The 18,615-nt window shown below is 51.9% G+C and overlaps 6 protein-coding genes across 6 annotated transcripts; 3 read left to right on the plus strand and 3 right to left on the minus strand.

Annotated features, from left to right (window-relative positions):
• Window positions 1–3,113: 3,113 nt before the first annotated feature.
• Window positions 3,114–4,943, plus strand: MAM_05521 (dicarboxylic amino acid permease; the record flags this gene model as incomplete). Its single annotated transcript, XM_040824319.1, has 2 exons — window positions 3,114–3,514; window positions 3,620–4,943. 2 exons carry the CDS (start codon window positions 3,114–3,116, stop codon window positions 4,941–4,943), a joined length of 1,725 nt encoding a protein of 574 aa, XP_040677644.1.
• A 1,086-nt stretch (window positions 4,944–6,029) lies between these two features.
• Window positions 6,030–6,590, minus strand: MAM_05522 (protein MSF1; the record flags this gene model as incomplete). The annotated part of the gene is made up of 1 exon (XM_040824320.1): window positions 6,030–6,590. One exon carries the CDS (start codon window positions 6,588–6,590, stop codon window positions 6,030–6,032), a length of 561 nt encoding a protein of 186 aa, XP_040677645.1.
• A 1,014-nt stretch (window positions 6,591–7,604) lies between these two features.
• MAM_05523 (Peptidase M24A, methionine aminopeptidase, subfamily 2) lies at window positions 7,605–9,123 on the minus strand (the record flags this gene model as incomplete). Its single annotated transcript, XM_040824321.1, has 4 exons — window positions 7,605–7,661; window positions 7,720–7,806; window positions 7,872–9,016; window positions 9,081–9,123. 4 exons carry the CDS (start codon window positions 9,121–9,123, stop codon window positions 7,605–7,607), a joined length of 1,332 nt encoding a protein of 443 aa, XP_040677646.1.
• A 613-nt stretch (window positions 9,124–9,736) lies between these two features.
• MAM_05524 (phosphoribulokinase/uridine kinase) lies at window positions 9,737–10,594 on the plus strand (the record flags this gene model as incomplete). Its single annotated transcript, XM_040824322.1, has 3 exons — window positions 9,737–9,812; window positions 9,908–9,937; window positions 9,993–10,594. The coding sequence occupies 3 exons, from the start codon at window positions 9,737–9,739 to the stop codon at window positions 10,592–10,594; spliced, it is 708 nt and encodes a 235-aa protein (XP_040677647.1).
• Window positions 10,595–11,050: 456 nt separating this feature from the next.
• On the minus strand, window positions 11,051–12,220 carry MAM_05525 (fmHP; the record flags this gene model as incomplete). The annotated part of the gene is made up of 2 exons (XM_040824323.1): window positions 11,051–11,737; window positions 11,804–12,220. The coding sequence occupies 2 exons, from the start codon at window positions 12,218–12,220 to the stop codon at window positions 11,051–11,053; spliced, it is 1,104 nt and encodes a 367-aa protein (XP_040677648.1).
• Window positions 12,221–16,102: 3,882 nt separating this feature from the next.
• Window positions 16,103–18,150, plus strand: MAM_05526 (kelch repeat protein; the record flags this gene model as incomplete). The annotated part of the gene is made up of 3 exons (XM_040824324.1): window positions 16,103–16,295; window positions 16,584–17,211; window positions 17,277–18,150. The coding sequence occupies 3 exons, from the start codon at window positions 16,103–16,105 to the stop codon at window positions 18,148–18,150; spliced, it is 1,695 nt and encodes a 564-aa protein (XP_040677649.1).
• Between the last annotated feature and the right edge of the window lie 465 nt (window positions 18,151–18,615).

The following is an 18,615-nucleotide window of genomic DNA, read 5'->3' on the forward strand; positions in this document are numbered from 1 at the left end:
CATGGTTTGTGGTCGATGGTGGAGGCTGGCCACGGCGTGATGGCCTCGAGAGGCAGTCAAGACGAAATCGGCCACGGCGGCAGGGTCCTTGTGTACGCACGAAGTAGATGCAGTAACAGACCTCTGTGTGCGGCGAGACTGTCGATGTCGAGCCTTTTCCTTTTCTCGGTCAACTTCTTCACGTATGCCAGCTGCCGTATGCTCCGCCAGGAAATGCTCGCTTGTTTGCACGCATGAGGCCTCGACAAGGGTGTTGCCTACGTCTCCTCGTTGGTGCTGTGCTTTCTCAGCATATCGAGAGCTACGTGTCTGTGACTTAGCATGCTACCGAGCCAAATATTTGGGTGTTGCCATGGCCGCTGCTCGCCGTGGACGCCACGGGACACGATGGCTTCCAGAACTTGGTCGGTTGCGCCCGCGTGCAAATACGCTGCGGATGGCAGAGGAAAGGGGATAAAGCTGTTCCACGGGCCGATTTGCTGCCGGCCCTGTAACTACCTAACGTCGTGTTCCGATTCATGGCGACACCCGAATCAACACCGGCGGCCATTGGGCGTGAATTAAAGGAACAATATCAATCAATGGCTGAGGTCGGATGACTTTGGGTCCTCTGGGTCCAGTTCCAAGTCAAGTCAGATTGACGTTTCACAAGACAATCAAGATGGCTGCCGTTGAGGAACATGGATAAATCGTTATCGCAACAAGGTGGCCAGGAAACGCGCATGTCCTTTCTCCATCCATAACATGGAGCGGGCTTTTTCTGCTCAGATCAGGCTCAAGAGTCAAGACAAGCCGCTACACCGCCAGTCAGCTCGCCAAAAAGCATTAGTAGTGGACTTGGTGGTTCCCCGGGGGCGACAATGAGGAGTTGGGCGCATGGACAGACTTGCTGACCCCTCCGTTCAATATAAGCTGCCACTTGCTCACCCTTGTCTGGGCGAGTCACCTAGCCAAAACGTCATGTCATGTCATGGCCTAGTATACGCTAATGCCGACCACCATGGCACTGTGCAGAGGGGGGGTGTTTCTGCTGCTGCAGGCGGCAGCAATGAGTTGACACTCTTTTTCTGGAAGACTGGATGGAAATAATCTTTGGCGACTCGTTCGACCAAGCCACTAGTTAGTTGAAACAGAATGTGGCTGGGCTTGCTTGGGCTTCGGCCAAGCCTCGCCGGTGCGATTAATGGCCTCTTGGAGGGCGTTTGAGACCATTCTGCATACAGTCGGGTGCGTTTCTGAACATTTCCCATCGCACCACCAAGCATTGGGCCAGGGTTGGGGTTAGGGGTTACTTTCCGAAAAGTGGGGCTGCCGTCTGCGCCTGTTCCAGCTCCTGGGGAACGTGCGTAGATAACGCGAACCCCGCCTCCATGCCGAGTCTCAACCTTTCTTCTTGGCCCTCCACTTGGTCTTCTAGAACTGCTCTCCGCGCGCCGGGGGATCGCCGCGGGGTTTGGGGGATCGCTGGGGTGTGGTGCAAGAGAACGACTCGTGCGTATCACGGAGAATCAGCTCGAAGGGCTCGTCTGCAGACAGGAACTCGGCTCGGGGTCCTATTGCTATTGCAGTCATCCGCACCTGCCGTCGGAGTGGCTGACTTTTGTTACGTTACCGCCACCAGCAGGGCTGTGGCCCGACAGTGTACTTAGGGCAGCCCCAAGGCCGCAGCACTATACTACTAGTGCGCATGGAGATTTGCTCTAATTGTGGTCGCGTGTAATTGAAAAACTCGTCTTTTCTTTTCCCCACGAGTCCAGGATTCAAACTACCTCCGCAGGCAAGAGTGATCTCAATGTTACATGGCCCCATGTCGTTTGCTGTCGGCCCACGTTTTGACCATCCATTTCAGTTTGTCGGGACTTGGCAGGCAAGATACCGAGCATGTCCTCTGCTGCTGCTACGAGTCTAAGTACTCGTAGTAGCTACTCCACACGTGGACGGTAATCACCTAAGTACTTGAGTACCCAGGGTGCTTGCGGAGATGCCCAAGTACCTAGGTACTTATCTTTGCACTCGCAGTAGCTCACTCCACTCCACCAAGCGCACTTGGGTACTTGAGTACTAATTAGGAACCTTCCAAGCTCCCTCTAAAAGCGGGCGCGTCACGGGTCCCGTGTCCTGACCCTTTGTTGATGACGCTTGACCTGTTTTCCCTCTCCCCAATTCGACGGCTGACGACTTCTTCACGTCACCAGTACTGGTATCCCTTCATATCAAAGGAAAGGCCGGCTTTGGCAAGCTCGGTCTTCCAGGCTCCGCCCAGACGACTTGCCCGTCCATCCGCCATGCCTTGGCTGTTGCTGGACGGTCCGTGGACAAGCCTCCCCGAAAGATAAAAAGCGCATCCAAGTCATCACTCCACTCACACCACACGAACCAACAGTCAAACTAACGACTATACACCATGCGAGCGGGGGTTGCGCTTGGTGTTATCCGGCCCTGGTCAGCATTTAACCTCCTAGACCTCTTTGCCAACCGAGTTTGTCCTGGCGGCGAGCCCGTGGAGCAGGCCTTCCGGGTAATTGTGTGCTCGGCCCAGCCAGATAGATGGCTGACAATGGACGCAAATGCCGTCTTCACGACTCGTGGGTTAGAGTCCGGGGCTCGTCTTGGCCATGTTTTGTGTGTACGGACTATTGTCATGCGAAGAGGGCCCATAGGGCTCAAGGCTCAAGGCTCAAGTGCACAACAAATTGTCGGCCTGCCGAAATCGTCTAGTTATACATGAGAACGGGAAGCCCTTACTGCTCGTGACCAACGTCCGCCACCCCAAACTCTTCCTGGCGAGGAGCTTTCTGCATTGCTCGTGGCGAGCCTGGGTGAATCCGTCAGCCGCACCGTCCGGGTCAGCAGCAAGAAGCAACCGTTGACATCGAATCGAGTTCCTTGCCTCACCCAACCTTGACACCCTTGCACTGCAGCTGCTGTGGTATATTTGCTTTGGCAGGCGCCACCGAGGACTTGTCGAGTCTCCCGTCGTCACGCGACTTCCCTCTCTCTACACTTCTTCGCGTATTTTGCCGTCTTTTCCCCCGTCGTTCGAACCTCTCTCCTCACTCTCCTCACTCTCCTCACTCTGAGCTCACTCGTCAACACGCCGCCCACACGTTGCCATGAATTCCGAGGGCATTTATGCCCGCCCGGGCAAGGGTGATGGCAACGGAAGCGATCCTGAAAAGGCAAGCTTGAGGCACACCCAGTATGAGGACGTCGAGATTCGTGGTTTGGAGACGTCTCCCGAGACCATGCTTCACAAGGGCCTCAAGGCTCGTCACATCACCATGATTGCCATTGGTGGTGCTCTTGGAACTGGCCTGATTGTCGGAACCGGCAAGGCTCTTGCCCAGGCCGGACCCGGTTCTCTCTTCATTTCGTACACCTTTGTCGGCATGTTGGTCTTCATGGTTATGGCTGGTCTTGGTGAAATGGCTGCTTGGTTGCCCCTGAGTTCGGGTTTCACCGGTTATGCCACCCGATACTGCCACCCGTCTCTTGGATTCGCTCTAGGATGGTGGTTAGTTTGCTCCCCTTGGCGTCGCTCTGCGACTCTACACTCCCCAACAGCGGCTTCCTGGGGCCAAGTGTTATATAAGTATGCGCTGACCTGACTTTTCAATAGCTACTGGATGAAGTACATTATCGTGACCCCAAATCAGCTCACGGCCGCGTCCCTCGTCATTTCCTTCTGGGTACCCCGCGACAAAGTCAACCCTGGAGTCTTCGTCGCAATTTTCCTCGTTGCCATCCTTTGCATCAATTACTTTGGAGGAATCAAGTTCTTCGGCGAGTTTGAATTCTGGCTGTCCTCGTTCAAGGTCATTGTGGTGATTGGAATCATTCTGTTCGCCCTCATTATTGCTTGCGGCGGCGGACCGAACCACGATGCCACCGGCTTCCGATATTGGAATGACCCCGGCGCTTTTGCACAGCTATACAAATCGGGTCCTCACGGCGCTCTGGGCAAATTTTTGGGATTTTGGTCCGTCATGGTCAACGCTACCTTTGCCTACCTTGGAACTGAGCTGGTCGGCGTAACCGCTGCCGAGGCCCAGAACCCACGTCGATCCATTCCCAAGGCCATCAAGCTCACATTCTACCGCATCTTGTTCTTCTACTGCCTCAGCGTTCTACTTGTGGGCATGATTGTTCCTTACAACCACGAGAAGCTCGCCTTTGCCAACAAGCAGACGACTGGCGCCAGCGCTAGTCCTTTTGTTGTCGCCGCCACTATTGCTGGTGTCTCTGGCTTGCCTCATATCATCAATGCTTGCATTTGCGTCTTCGTCTTCTCTGCCGCCAACTCGGATCTTTATATTGCAAGCCGTACCCTGTACGGACTGGCGAGTGACCGTTCTGCTCCCGCCATATTCCGTCGCACTGACAGCCGGGGTGTTCCTGTACCTGCCCTTGCCGTCGGTACAGCTTTTGCTTGCCTGGCCTTCATGGTTGTTTCCGATGATTCCAAAAAGGTTTTTGGATACTTTGTGAACCTGACCACCATCTTTGGTCTTTTATCTTGGATTTCTCTCCTGGTCACTTATATCTACTTCCTGAAGGCTCGTCGCGCACAGAACATTCCCGACAATGCTATGCCGTATGTCGCCCCTCAGGGCCTTGTTGGGACCTACGTTGCTCTTTTCTTCTGTATTCTCATCCTACTCACGAAGAACTTTGATGTTTTTATTCATCATGACGGCGTATCCTTTGACTACCAAAACTTTATCACTGGCTATCTAGGCATTCCTCTCTACCTGATTCTTCTATTTGGGCACATGATTGTTACCAAGAGCCGTGCAGTAGCACCACATGAGGCCGACTTTTACGCCGGAAAGGACATTGTTGACCAGGAGGAGAACGACTTCCTGGATCTTCAGAAGGAGAAGATTGCCGCCAGTACAGGATGGTCCAAGTTCTACAACCGCTATGTATCATGGCTGTTTTAGGGGAAGCTGCGAAGTTGTTTGGATTGAGCTCATGTGCACGAGTCGCTTCTCGGATTGACATTATTATGCAGCAGTAGTAGATACGAAGAGTTGTATGTCGCCTTGTGAGCTGGCCACGAACATTGGTCATGTATTATTTACGAAAAAAAAAAATCCAAAGAATAAAAAAGTGGGTACCTTGTTGTGTCTCGGTCACATCCCATCATTTCTGGATCCATCATTGCGCTTGACTTTGCCACGAGCCAGAGCCGCCATGTTTGTCGCCGAGTGCGGTCTGTGAGAATGCGAGATTGTCACATGGATAACCCTGACCCTAAATGGTTGCTGAATCTCTTGTCTCGGTCGCCAAGGCAGGCCCAAGGCCCAAGCCAAGCCATGGCCGGCCGGCCCACAGCTTATCTGCAGTTTCTCACGGCCCCTTGGCAGGCCGGGACCTCCGCTAATAGTGGGGGGGTCGATACGGGCGCGATTCACGCTCATCTGCGGAGTGACACAAAACTCCAGTTCTCGTTGCAATTCCAAACAGTCATGCAAATGAACGCGACGCGAGTGACGAGGACCGAAACTGTCATGCCCGCGCCGCGCCCACAGTGGCAGAGTATCTACTCCGAAATCGGACGACATTTCATGGTGAAGAGCGGGTTGCTGATATGGCGACAAGCACAACTATTTTCATTGTAGGAGGCCTCCCCGGGGGGTAAAGTAAAGGCAGAGAATCTATTCGTCTATCGTTGACCCGCGAATCTCTATGCCCATTGCTCAGGCGTTGTAAAGCAACCAAAACCAACTGCGGACATGAAAATGAGACAAAGCCAAGCGCGGAAAAAAAAAACACCCTCCATTTTTATTGTCGAGTCTCCCAACGCCGGTGCTAGAAATGCTGCAAAAGTGTATGTATGGCGCTCCCTGTTTGTGACTGTGTTTCGCAGGAAGAACCGACTCCGTTTTCCAAAGATTCTTGACAGATGACGCGGCTGAAAAAAAAAAGAATAAAGAAATGAGCGCCCCCATTCTATATGATTCCTGGTACATTGTGCGCGGCGTGGTGCACGAAAAAAGAGAAAAAAAGACGAGCAGCCGCGGGGGCTACAGGAGGGCTCGCTGGCGGGCCTTCTCCTCGGCGAAGACGATGCGGCTCATTTCCAGGACGCGCTCGAAGCCCTCGCGGCCCTTGAGGGCGTTCTCCTTGAAGCGCGTGACGAGGGTGTCCTCGATGCTGTTCTTGATGCGCTGCCAGCCGCCGCAGAGGGCCGTGACGCGCGCCGACTGCTGGAACTGCGTCTGGTGGGCGCCCAGCGGGGTGTAGGCGACCTCCTCCTGGACGTTGACGAGGTTGCTCCACGTCAGGTTCTGGCTGACCATGGTGAGGGCCTTGCGGGCCGGGTCGACGTAGGACGCCTCGAAGACGTAGCTCACGTCCATCGAGTTGCCCATCAGGGTCTTGAGCCACTCGGGCGCCGACTGCTTGCAGGTGATGAGGCGTTCGGTGCGGAGGATGCCCGTCTCGGGGTCGACGGTGCGCGAGAGCGTGTCCACGGCGATGACGTGCTCCGACTTGTTGTTCCACGGGCCGTACTTGCGCCAGTTGGCCGTGGACACTTCGTCCCACGAGTAGTTGTATGTCACGGCGTTGGAGAAGACCTTCATTGTGGGTTTTTTTGACGCTGCGTTGCCTTTGCGCCGCAGGGTTCTGGGACGTCGTTCGGCAGACGGTGGTTGTGGTATTATTTTGCGCGCGAGTCTGGTGTGTTTGTTGACGGGGCCCCAAGCTCGTGACTCACTGGGCCAGGTGCGCGTAGTTCGTCTGCGGACGGTGAAGATGTACGGAGTATGCCGAAGGAAAAGGGAAAGTCGACTCGCCGGATACAAAAAAGGGAGAAGAAATGGCAATGCTCGCAGTCGTGTTTTGCGCCAAACAAAAGCGGCGAACAAGCTTCGAACCCGTAATGATTGCTTGCTGAAACGTTGGGGATGAGTCTTTTTTCTTTTTTCTATTCAGGAGAGAAATTCCTGATTGACAAGGGGGCGGGCAGAGGCTGTAGATAAATTTGCCTCAGGTGCCACTCAGTTCGCTCCGCACGGCCTACTTCGGAGCGAATGCAGCGTGCACGCCGCCTGCAGACAGGTATTTTTTTTTTTTTTACGGTGGCACCGTCGCTTACTATTCCTGTTTGGGTTGCACTAAGCCCGATGTGGGCGATTTCATCTTTGTCGCGCGATAAAACACCGGGAGCGGAAAACAACTACACAGCCCTGATTGGCTCGGGCGTCTGGGTGTGTGGTGTGGCCGACACGGTCTGCCCGTGGACATCGGCAGAAGAGAGTCGACTCGGCAAGTCTGCTCTGGAGAAGCCCAGGGTGGCAAACAAGGAGGAAGCCGGGAGGGAGCCTTTATCGTAGACGAGGCTTTCTCAGTGCAAGCATTTGAATCTATCCTCGGCATTGATTGCTTCGCGGTCCGGTGGCCCTCATCATCTGTGTTCACTGGACTACCTCGGCAGAGCTTCCTTCAGCTTCGGCTTCACGCAAAAACCGACCGTCTCTAACTTGACGTCAGTATGAGTTTGTGGTGTGCGTGATCAACTCTCGGCTCGTCATCATGCTTTAACAAATAGGACAGTATTATTTCAGATGCTATCTCATGTTTGTAGATTCTACAGCTTAGTAGTCGTCTCCGCGGCTAATAATTTCCTTCACGGTTGGCCGAATCAGGATAGTCTTTACCATTGTTAGCACACACGATACGATAACCCCGTTGTAGGCAGTTGCGACTTACGTGCTCGAATTGAGCAGTATATGAGCCCTTTTTGTCACACAAGGGCGGGTAGGCCTCGACAATGCCGCTGTTGACCAAGCTGTTCAACTGAACCGCAGTTAGCGCCTGCGTCATGAATCCCGTCACGTCACAAGAAGCTAGGTTGCACTCACGCCAAGCAAGTACTTGTCCTGGCCCAGACGGTCCAGATAACGACGGCAGAAAGGCAGGGTGCCGAAGTTTTTGTTAATCACGTTGAGCAGCGTTTTGGCTGAGCTCAGGCGTAGGTCCACGTGCTGGATGTCTGCGTTCTTGGCGTAGTGGGAAACTTCCATGTCGTCTCTTACATAGCCGTTGCCGGTACTTCCAAAAGTCTCAATGGCAAAGACATCCCCTTCTTCCATCTTGGTCTGGTCGTTGCTCTTGACAATGGGCACGGCCTTGGTACCGTGAATGCTGTAGGGCAAAATGTTGTGGCCAGTCAGGTTGCGAATACTCTTGACGGGGTATGTGGTGCCATCAATCTCCACCTCGAAGCTTTCCATGGTTTCCTGAATGACGCCCCCGATTTCACCAACACGGGCATCGATACCGGCCTCGCGGATGCCGGCATTTGTGGCTTCCTTGACCGCCTTGAGCAGATTGTCGTATTTGGACTCAAAGGCAACCGTGAAAGCAGAGTCGACAATCCGGCCGTTGACGTGCACACCAAAGTCTACCTTCATAACGTCATCCTGCTGCAGAACCATCTTGTTGCCGGCATTGGGCGTGTAGTGTGCGGCGCAGTGGTTCAAGCTGAGCCCGCACGGGAAACCCATACCAGCAACCATTGCGTCGCCCTCGTTCAATCCCGGGTGGCCTGTAAGAGACCGGACGCTGTTCTCGATGGTTTCGGCGATTTCGGTCAGGGTCTGGCCGGGCTTGATGGACTTCTGGGCATACTGGCGAACCTGTCTGTGAATCTCAGCGGCCTCGCGGTAATCGCTCAGGAACTCGGTGTTCAAGTTTTCCAGATGACGTTTTTCCTCGCTGGTAGTCCGGTAGCGGTTCTCGTCTTTGTATTCGACTTCCTCGCCCTTGGGGTAGCTCTTGTTGGGAAATAGCTGGCTCACCACGACGCTCGGCGGCTCGGTCTGGGCGGTAGGGCTCTTCTTCTTCTTCTTGGGCTTTCTCTTCTTCTTCTTCTTGGCAGCCCCGTCGACGCCGTTGCCGGCAGCATTCTCATCGGCGTCGTCGTCAGAATCCTCTGCGTGGCCATCATCGTCGACTGTAGGCGCAGGCTTTGCGCCCTTGCCATTTGCCCTTGCGGCTTCACTCACTGCAGATGGAGCCCCGTATCAGCCACAAGGTCGGTGGTGCATATGATCAGATGTTAGATTTACCTTTGAGCTCTTTCAGAGCGTCCGTGGGGACTTGGGTTGCCATCTTGACGACGTCCTTGAAGGTGAAGTGGGCAGCGTCAATCGATGGTCGCACCCGTAAAAAAAAGGTGGTCGACTGATCAAAGTACCCCGCCACTTTAGACAAAAATGGCCGAACACGATTTTGGCCAGAGTCTAGAGATGCCCCGCGAGCGGAATCCGGCCGGTCAGTTTATTTTGTCAGCAGCAGACTTTCTCTTTGTGCAGCAAGCCACGCATTAGTTCTTGGGATTTCCCGTGCGTCAACTTGCATGCTATTATTAGCAGATGCAATTCCATTTTGACGATATAAGAGGCCAGTCTCGGTGCGCCGACCCAAGCAGGCGTTTGGCGCAAACCCCCATACAACGACGCAGTTCCAGGAACAGCGGACAGGCCATGGACGTTGTCATGGCATCGAATTCTCCCGAGCGGCCAACGCAAAGTAGTTACAGTAGTCAACCATGTTTGGAAATACTTGGCACAGAACAGAGGCCGTCCTCGAAACTGACGTGACAGTTCCATATGTGGGGTCGGTTACGTGGGGTTCCCGAGGTTGAGCGCCAATTCCTACAACTTCGGCATACTCCCTCTTCCTCGACATCCCTGCCTTGGTTTTGGTCAAATATATCCCCAAAATGGACTCCCAGGTCCAAAGGTTGGTCGAAAAGGCATGGAGCAAATATCAACAAGCGGCCCCTGGACAGAGGCTGTGTAAGCTCACCCACAAGCCAAAGGGCCCCCGCTCCCAACCTTCACTCTAACTCAGACCGAGGCCACGACTGACATGATACTCTGCGGTTGAACAGTAATTGGCATTGGGGGTATCCCCGGATCAGGTAAAAATCTTCAGAGCTAAGCCGTTTGAATAATTTCAAGGTCCAACTTTCTCAGGTAAAACGACGCTCTCACAACAAGTCTCCGAAAGACTCAACCAACATGCCGCCAAGACATTGCCAACCGCCCCTCCGCCGGCAACGTACGTTCCCATGGACGGCTTTCATTTCACCCGGGACGAGCTTTCCGCCATGCCGGATCCTGCTAATGCCCACGCTCGTCGCGGCGCGGCATTCACCTTTGACGCAAGGAAATTCCTCACCCTGATCCAAAAGCTTCGGGAACCGATATCAGCACTGCCGATTCTGGCGCCGTCGTTTGACCATGCTGTCAAAGACCCCAAAGAGGACGACATAGCCGTGTTGCCAACGCACAAGATTGTCATCTTGGAGGGCAACTATCTCGCCTTGGACAGGGACGTATGGCGGGATGCTGCAGCCCTTCTCGATGAGCTGTGGTTCGTCGAGGTGGAATTTGAAGTTGCGAGGAAGAGATTGAGGGAGCGACATGTACGGGCGGGCATTGTCGGCACGATCGAAGAGGGGGACAAGAGGGCAGTTGAGAATGATCTCGTGAATGGAGAGGAGATTATGGCGCGCCGCTTGAGGGCGGATGAGGTTGTGCGGAGCGAGGAGGACGGATCCTGGGTTCATGACTGACGACGCTGGATATAAGACATCTCGGTAGTACCTAGACAATCTGGCTCATCACGATTACTAATCTGAGAATGCGACACGGTACGTAATGTGCTTTGTTTAGAAGCGATTATACTGGTAATCATCTTGCTGCATTCATTCTTTAAATGCTAGGAGCAAACTAGTTCTGTTGAAGCTGGGCTTATAACCTTGGAGGTCCCAAGGCACTCGCTGAATCGGCCTCGGTGAGTTGGGCTCCTATAAGCGCCTCCCGGACTATGATCCCAGTTACACGGAATCAACCAGCACATGGTATTCAAGGACGGATGCAGCAAGATGATAAGAGTTGGCCTGTTTCTAAACGAAGCACAGAACTCCGTGTCCAACGCGCTGATTTACGTCACAGTCTCGGCAAGTAGAAATTTGCTGCAATCCCAATACGATGGCTTTCGATGGTCCAACGATGAGCCGTTGCACCATCTATGCCTCCTTGGTCTCATTCGACTCTCTCAGCTTATTCATCTTGCTGGCCATGGTCAGCCCTGTACCCCTGCCGGACTGCAAGGCCGTTATCCACGTCTCCTGATCTTTCATCGGGAGTCCGTTCCCATCCAGCCCCAGGACCTCCATGAGCTTGGGAATCTCGGTGTGGTCGCGCGTCGTCTTCATCCGATGGCACCAAGTAATCCTCTTCCGCTCCACAGGTTCGTCATCCCCGCGGTCTCTACTGCCGCCGGTCGCGCCTTGGGTCGACCCTATCGCCGCAGGCCGCTCATACATGGGCGTCGTGATGGGCGTGACGACATCAAGTGGCTCAAAGAGGAACTCGCCGCCTACCTGACGCTGGTCCCCGGACTTGAGAGACAATCCCTTGGGAAGTACCTTGAGTCCTTGGCCGATGCTGTCCAGCGTGCTCCTCCACATGCTTTTCCTCATGTACGCGGGCTTGGAGCCCAGCGCGAATGTCTTGGTCATGCCGAGCGCATCAAAGAGTGCGCGCGTGGGGTCGGTGTACAGCGGGAATGGACAATTGGTCGCCTCGATGTACATGTTGATGAGAGCTGGGTCGCCGCAGCCCACGACGACAATGAAGGTGCTGACGGGGAGTTGGAGGAGGACATCGGGGCTAATTGAATCCGAGAGCGTCCGTAGGTATTCCTGGCAGTTCTGAGAGCCGTCGAGTCAGCATCTATTGCAGTCTCAACGAAATCGTGGTGGAACACGGCTACCTACGCCACAGAAGAAATGTCGGATGAACACCACCAGCACTCGCCTCGCTACATTATTCCCACTATACAGGCTCTTGAATGTCTTGGACTTGCCATCTCGGTCAAGAACGATGTAGTCGTCGATTTTCCTGATGGTTTCGGCCGAGGGCAGCTCGTTGTTTGTGGTCACCTCCCCGTCAAAGTCCTCTGGTTTGGTCTTGTCGATACCAGTCGCGGCCTGAGGCTTGGGGGCGGGAGCAGCAACGTCGTCAGTTGGAAGTGAGGACCCCGCGTCTGCGACTGTAGTTCCATCATTAGTGATTGGCGAGTCTTTGCGCTCAGTCGGAATTTCGCCTTTTGGAATCTGAGGCGACGGGGCGTTGGCATCTGGAGGGGCATCGAGCTGCTCCTTGGGCGGGGCATCAGGTGTGGGAGCCTCCATTTTTGACAGCTCCTTGATTATGCTCGACGCTATATCTTTTTTCTCAGTCTTGTATGGACGCGTTCAATCTGCTGCAGGGAGACGAAGTCGACACGACAGCTCCAAGATGCAGGGGCTCTGGAGATGTCCCTGAAATCTATCCCGCTTGCGCTGTCCAACTGTGTGATGTTTGAAGCTAGTTCGACGCAGCGCAACTGTCACACGATAGCGGGGGCACTAACGCTAGATATTATGTAAATAATATAAAAAAGCCTTAATTAAGCTATAAAAGAGAGAATTATATAATACTCTCTAAAAAGAGGCACTGAAGTCTATAATTTATATATATATGTTATAGTCTGAGCTATGCTCTACCTAGTTGACGATAACGCGACGCGATGCGATGGGACATAGCCTGTGACCTATATAGTGCTAAATTGAGCAAGCTTAGGACAGCTTGTTTATTACGTACACTTTTAGCTTAATAGTTAAGAGTTCAGCAAACTACTAGGATAACTGCAGCTAGCACTTGCTATAGCCTAATAGGGCTAGTCTATTATAATATATTATTTTAATTCTATATATTGTTAACAGGAAAAATATATATATAAAAACTAAGAGAACAACTATTATATATAAAGTATCCAACAAGTATTCGACAAGGCTCTATGTTAGTGCCTTATGTACACTTGAGCTTACAGCTTGAGTCTATTACAACTTTATATTTAAAATAAAAGTAAGTAGTAATTTTATTATACTTAGCTTAAAAGCTATATTTATTAAAAGAGAACTACTAAACTTTACTTTAAATTTAACTACTATAAGTAGACGGTAAAGTAATAAAGAAGCTATATTAAATAGTAGCTTTAAAGATATTATAAGAAAGTGTGATGGACCAGCCCTATTGGGCCATAGCGGGTGCCAGCCGCAGTCATCCCGGTGGTGTGCCGGACCCCTTGACCGTTGAGTCAAAAGGGTACGTATTGAACAAGCTGTCCACAGCTTGCTCAATCTGGCACTATATAGGTCCTGCACGGGCTTGTCCCCCTATCGCGCATTGCAGTGCAGCGCATCCATTGCAGCGCATCCATTAAGGTCGAGCATAGCTCAGACCATGACAGAAAGCTATATATTACTTTAAAGTATAACTAGCTTATAAAAACTATAAAGAAACTTAAATTAGCTAAATAAAAAAATCTTAATAAAAATACTTAACTTCTTTAGCTAGCTTTTATAAGTATTAAGTAAGTAGGGACGCTCCTATTATATATATTACATTAAAGAGGCAAAGCAGGAAGCTGCAGCTAAGGCCTAAGCTTGCTTGCCAAGTGCCGTTTCCGCTCTACGTCGGCCACCTTCAATCCTGCTTTGCCTAATTATCCTAGTATATAATAGCTTTAGGCTACATTATATAAAAGCCTAGCATCCCCCTTTCCACCTTTAGGGTGCTCCCAAAACTCCAGCGCAGCCTGTGCGTGCAGTAGATATTTTATCTACATGTCCCTGTTCTTGTGCTTTAGAAACAGAAATACTTAATTAAGCCGCTGTATCGCAGACGATACACAGCTCTTCAGTCCCTCGTTCTCTAGCCAGTTTTGCATCGCTAGACGCACAAGCCGGTGCATATCGAATGAGTCTTGCCCCTCCCGCTTGTCAAAATGATATAGATTACAGAGAGTCAATCAGCCTTGATCACTACTCAAGTCAAGAGGACGAAGGTCCCAGTAGTATGGGTCAGGACGCTTGCTCGACTGGGGCGGAATATCGTTTGACACCGCTGAGGAACGACAGCATATGCCTTCAGGGTGCCGATTGCCTCCAAGGCCTCTATTTTCCTAGCTATAGCTAAAAGAGACTTCGGGATGTCCTTCTCCGCCAGAAGACTGATGAGCTTCAGGCACTCCGCCGCCAGCAGATCATGCTTCGAGATGTGGTGAAGTTGCAAGAGTCATGCTTTTAATGCTCAGAGATTTCTAAAGCGGCAAACGAATACGGACTTCAAGCAGCAACTTCATGAAGCTATGTTCACTCGCTACTTGTGTGATAAAAAGCTTCAAGTTGTGACGAGTGCCGAGTTTGCCGTCCAAAGTTATGTCGAGATAAGTGACAGTAGCCTGTGCCTCGGATTTTTCAACCCCCTTTGGGTACACTTTTATCACGACTACACCGCGGGGGCGTGTAACCAACGAATTGGCTGTTGGAATGTGTTGTTGAGCCGTCCGTCCATTCTTTCTTGAAACGCTAAGAAGACTATATCTAAGCCTAAGGATAAAATGTCACTCTATCCATATAGCGGCTATAACTAGAAGAGGCTCATGCAGGCTAGATATAGTGTGTTGATGTTGTACGATATTCCAATTACAATGCTAATATAAATCATACAAGTAATGCTCTGGGCAGGGTCCGGCTCCGCAACATTTGCAGGGGAGAGCTTTCGCGTAATCTCTGAGGCTGGACTAGCCGAGCGTCACGTAGGATGGCCGCCGTAGACGGGTGAATGGCTTCAAATCTTCTAGCTAGCATTTGTGGCTCATGGATATACCATTTCCAAAGTAATTTGCCACTCCACCCCAGCCTCACCGCTGACAGATGTGGTAGGGAAGAAGCTTGTGCCAGGCTCCAGCAATAAATGTAACAATGAATGACGACCTAGAGTGTCTTGCTTTTCATCACAATGTAGGCACAGTACACTGTTTCTCTGCGCCATTTGGACCTCGACCCCATGTTCGTCTGCTGAGACGCAGCCGAGGCTGAAAGGGCTGCTCAACACCACAATCCCAGCCTGGCCGGAGTAGGCGGGCGGCTGATAAGTAGAGCGCCGTCGTGGCTTCAGCTGCAGCAAAACGGCAATGCCTTCTATGCGCTGAATTATATCCTCCATGACTAGTATGATAGGCTAGCAGTGCTGGGGACAAATTTTGTGCTCTTCTACACAGCAGACGTAGAAGGCAAATACTAGAGCTTAACAGTCATTGTGAGTCGTTGGTACAGCATCCCCGAGGCTGTATTCACGCAAACATTTGTTAGCTGGTAGATTCGAAGGGGTCAGAAACCCTTTAGTCATGGTAAACTAGTTTCCCTGCAGTGCTCCTGCATTCCCCTGCATTTAGACAGTGTTAAATGTTGGCATAATAAATCAACGAAGCAAAAAGCTGAACAATTTAGTTCAAATAGGAACAGCGAGGGCTCCTCAGCCGGTGGCGCTAAGCAGAACCCAAAACCGAGCACACCAACCCATTTGCTAGATGTGGTGTGAGCTCGATCGGGATATGGCGCATATTTATTGGGTTAAATATCGAATTCGACACCTCCGTGGAGATTTTTTATTCTGAAAGCGATTTCTCTATTGCCGGCGAGCCGTAGGAACGAGACTGATCAACGATTTAGCAAATTATACTATAGTTATGCGCGGGGGGCACAAGGGTTTTCTGTGAGGCATCTTAGGACTTCCTCTACGTAAGGAGCTGTGTGTTGATGGCGTTCAACATACGGGACAGCTGCATAACCTTTCCTTGCCATGGGTGTCACCAAATTTCGTGGCGGTATGAGAATGGTAGAAAAGCAGGATATAACCTTCCGGCACTCCATGTCAAGCAGCTGAGCAACAATGCAAAAACGCAATGATACCGACAGGTCTGAACTGGAAGGCACCTGACACAGTGGCATAAACTCAATACATATATACACTCAACCAAGTGGCGTAATTATGTCCAACCATTAGGTGTAATTCCACCGCTGGCTGCAGCTTCAAAACCTGGTCGATACCCAGCAGGTCGTCAACGCAACATCACTCTTCTCGACTCAACAGCCCATGTCTTCGGGTTGGCTCCGAAAATTCCTGGTGATGAAATCTCTGGCACCGCATTTCATCGCGTTGATATGGACCACCATCAGTCGGCAACCATGGCTAGGGGACGCAAGCTGCCCCTACTAGCACTGCTATTCTTATCCGCCATTAGTTGGGTTACTGCCCTAAGCCAAGTGGACAACTTTTGTCGCAGGTTTGGACATCAGACGGTGGTTATCGATGACAAGCTGTACATTGACGGCGGCTGGGTGAACTACAACGACTTTCGAGCTCACAAAAATTATTCCAGTGCGTCAAACTTATGGATGTACAAAGATAATGTTGATGCCAATGAAACAGAATAACATGACACGGCTAACTTGGTATTAAAGATACCTTGCTAGGATATCACGATCTCAATAACCTGGTGCGTAGAAACAATGAGCTTTGGCCTAATTTGACCATGAGTTTAAACAAGAGCGACAGGCAAGTCAGCCCTTGATGTTTCATTTCGTTTATACTTGCAAGAGGCGGGTCTGCATTGTGCAACATAAATGCCCTTGATGGATTTGGTGCCCAACCACTGGTAGTTGGCAGAAAATACTGACTCTCAACCTGGCAGTATCCCCACGGTAAGCGGAGGGGCTCTATGGGGTGATAATGTCAATAAGAAATTCTATCTATATGGCGGCGAATGGAATACGGGATATCCTAGCGATCCTTACCGTCTTTTAAGCTACGACATTCTATACGACAGGTGGGAGAAGGTTGACACGGGCGAGATCAACGCACAGATTGCTTCGTATGGCGCTGGAGTCGGGGTATCCCAGACCGGTATGGGGTACTACTATGGAGGATGGATAAGTAATGCCTCGATGAGTGGATGGAGTCAACCGCGAACAATGAGCTCAAACTTCTACCAGTACGAGTACGATACGAAGAGCTTTACCGCGAAAAATAGCCCAGAAGACAACGAGGCAAGAGCAGAAGGTGCCATGGTTTGGATCCCAGCGGGCGATGCCCAGGGCCTGCTGGTATATATGGGAGGCGTTGTCAGTAATTCAAGCAACGGAACGGTGGACCCCCAGCCACTTGACAAGATCTTCGTGTTCGACGCCACGAGCAACATGTGGTCGACTCAGATGGCAACCGGCGAGATACCGCAAAATAGACGCCAGTTTTGCATGGACGTGGCCTGGGCCCCCGACAAGTCAAGTTTTAACATGTAAGTCGCAACTGGTGTCCTTCCCAACGATGTAAAAGCAGCTGGCGATACTCACAAAGAAAAAGTTACCTCTGGGGAGGCCTGAGCGTACCGCCCCCGGTCGTCAATGTCACCTCATTCAATGATGTATACATCTTGACACTCCCATCATTCGTCTGGATCAAGGCGGATCCGAAGAATCCTGGGAATGGCACACGGCCAGATGGCCACTACAGCGTTTCCTGCAACATGGTCAAGTCAATGTCCCAGATGCTCATAATTGGCGGCATCTACACGAACCCCAATGCCTGCGATCTTGCCGACACAGCGTGGGCGCAACACAACTTTTGGACGGGGACACGCTATAATGAAGGAGATTACAAGGACTACTGGGGGCTGTTCGAACCAAATCGTACCAGCAATGTCGTACCTAGCGACGTTTACAAGGCCGTCGGTGGGAACAGGTACGGCAGCGCAACGCAGACGAGCCCCAAGGGAGGATATGACCCTACCAACACGGCTCTTCGGGACTTGATGGGAAGGAGAGCAGCGACGTCGACGCGTGCTCCAACTCGCACACCCACGCCACCACCCGTCCCCGGACCGGGTCTGTCTGGCGGTGCCATCGCCGGCATCGTTATTGGCAGTGTTGCAGGGGTGGCCCTTCTGCTGTTTGTGTGGTTCCTTATAGGCAGGAGGGTTGTTCGCCGCCGAGAAGAACGGCGGCAAAGTGTAGCGACCCAGGATGCAAGACTGCACAGCGTGAGGAGTACGGCAGCGCCACCGAGTATGGCCACGTCCATAGAGCCCTCTAGCTACGTGGCATCTCGATGGTCCCGTCCAGAAAGTCCGCAAGAGCCGTCTGAGCTTCCCTCACAGCAAGACGGCCGTCCGCGTGATGTGTTGGGCTCTGTAAGCGAGCTACCACCGACGCGAGGAGGGGATGGTATCAAGCCTTGAATCACTCTTGCCAGGGTAGAAGTTTGATAATTCAATAACCAAGACGGGTAAGCTAGATTGTGTACTGAATAATCTGTGCAGACTTGCTAATAATGACGTCTCCTGGGAAGATCTCACCTTGGTCATGAGTCACCTTGGTCATGAGGAGGCGCGCCGCCGCAGATCCCCGCCAGGAGCACCAGTCTTGAAGCGACGTAGCTCAATCGCATGCTGGCTAACATTGCCCATGCCAGGCAACATATTATATAGGTTATTATGGCCCAAGGTAGTAATAATAACCTAGTTAGAAAGCATGTTAAGGACTGGCCTTACAGGGGACTGCGTGTAAGGTTACTAGTATCAACTATAAACTTGAAGAGAAAAGAAGGAAAATTAGAAGTTCCTTATCCCCCCTTCAAGCCGCCTGACGGCAGTGGGGCTCAGCGCCCGGTGGCGGCGTCGCGCCTCAGCCGTGAACCATTCTCA

Source organism: Metarhizium album (assembly GCF_000804445.1).
Source record: "Metarhizium album ARSEF 1941 chromosome Unknown scaffold_14, whole genome shotgun sequence".
Taxonomy (NCBI): domain Eukaryota; kingdom Fungi; phylum Ascomycota; class Sordariomycetes; order Hypocreales; family Clavicipitaceae; genus Metarhizium; species Metarhizium album.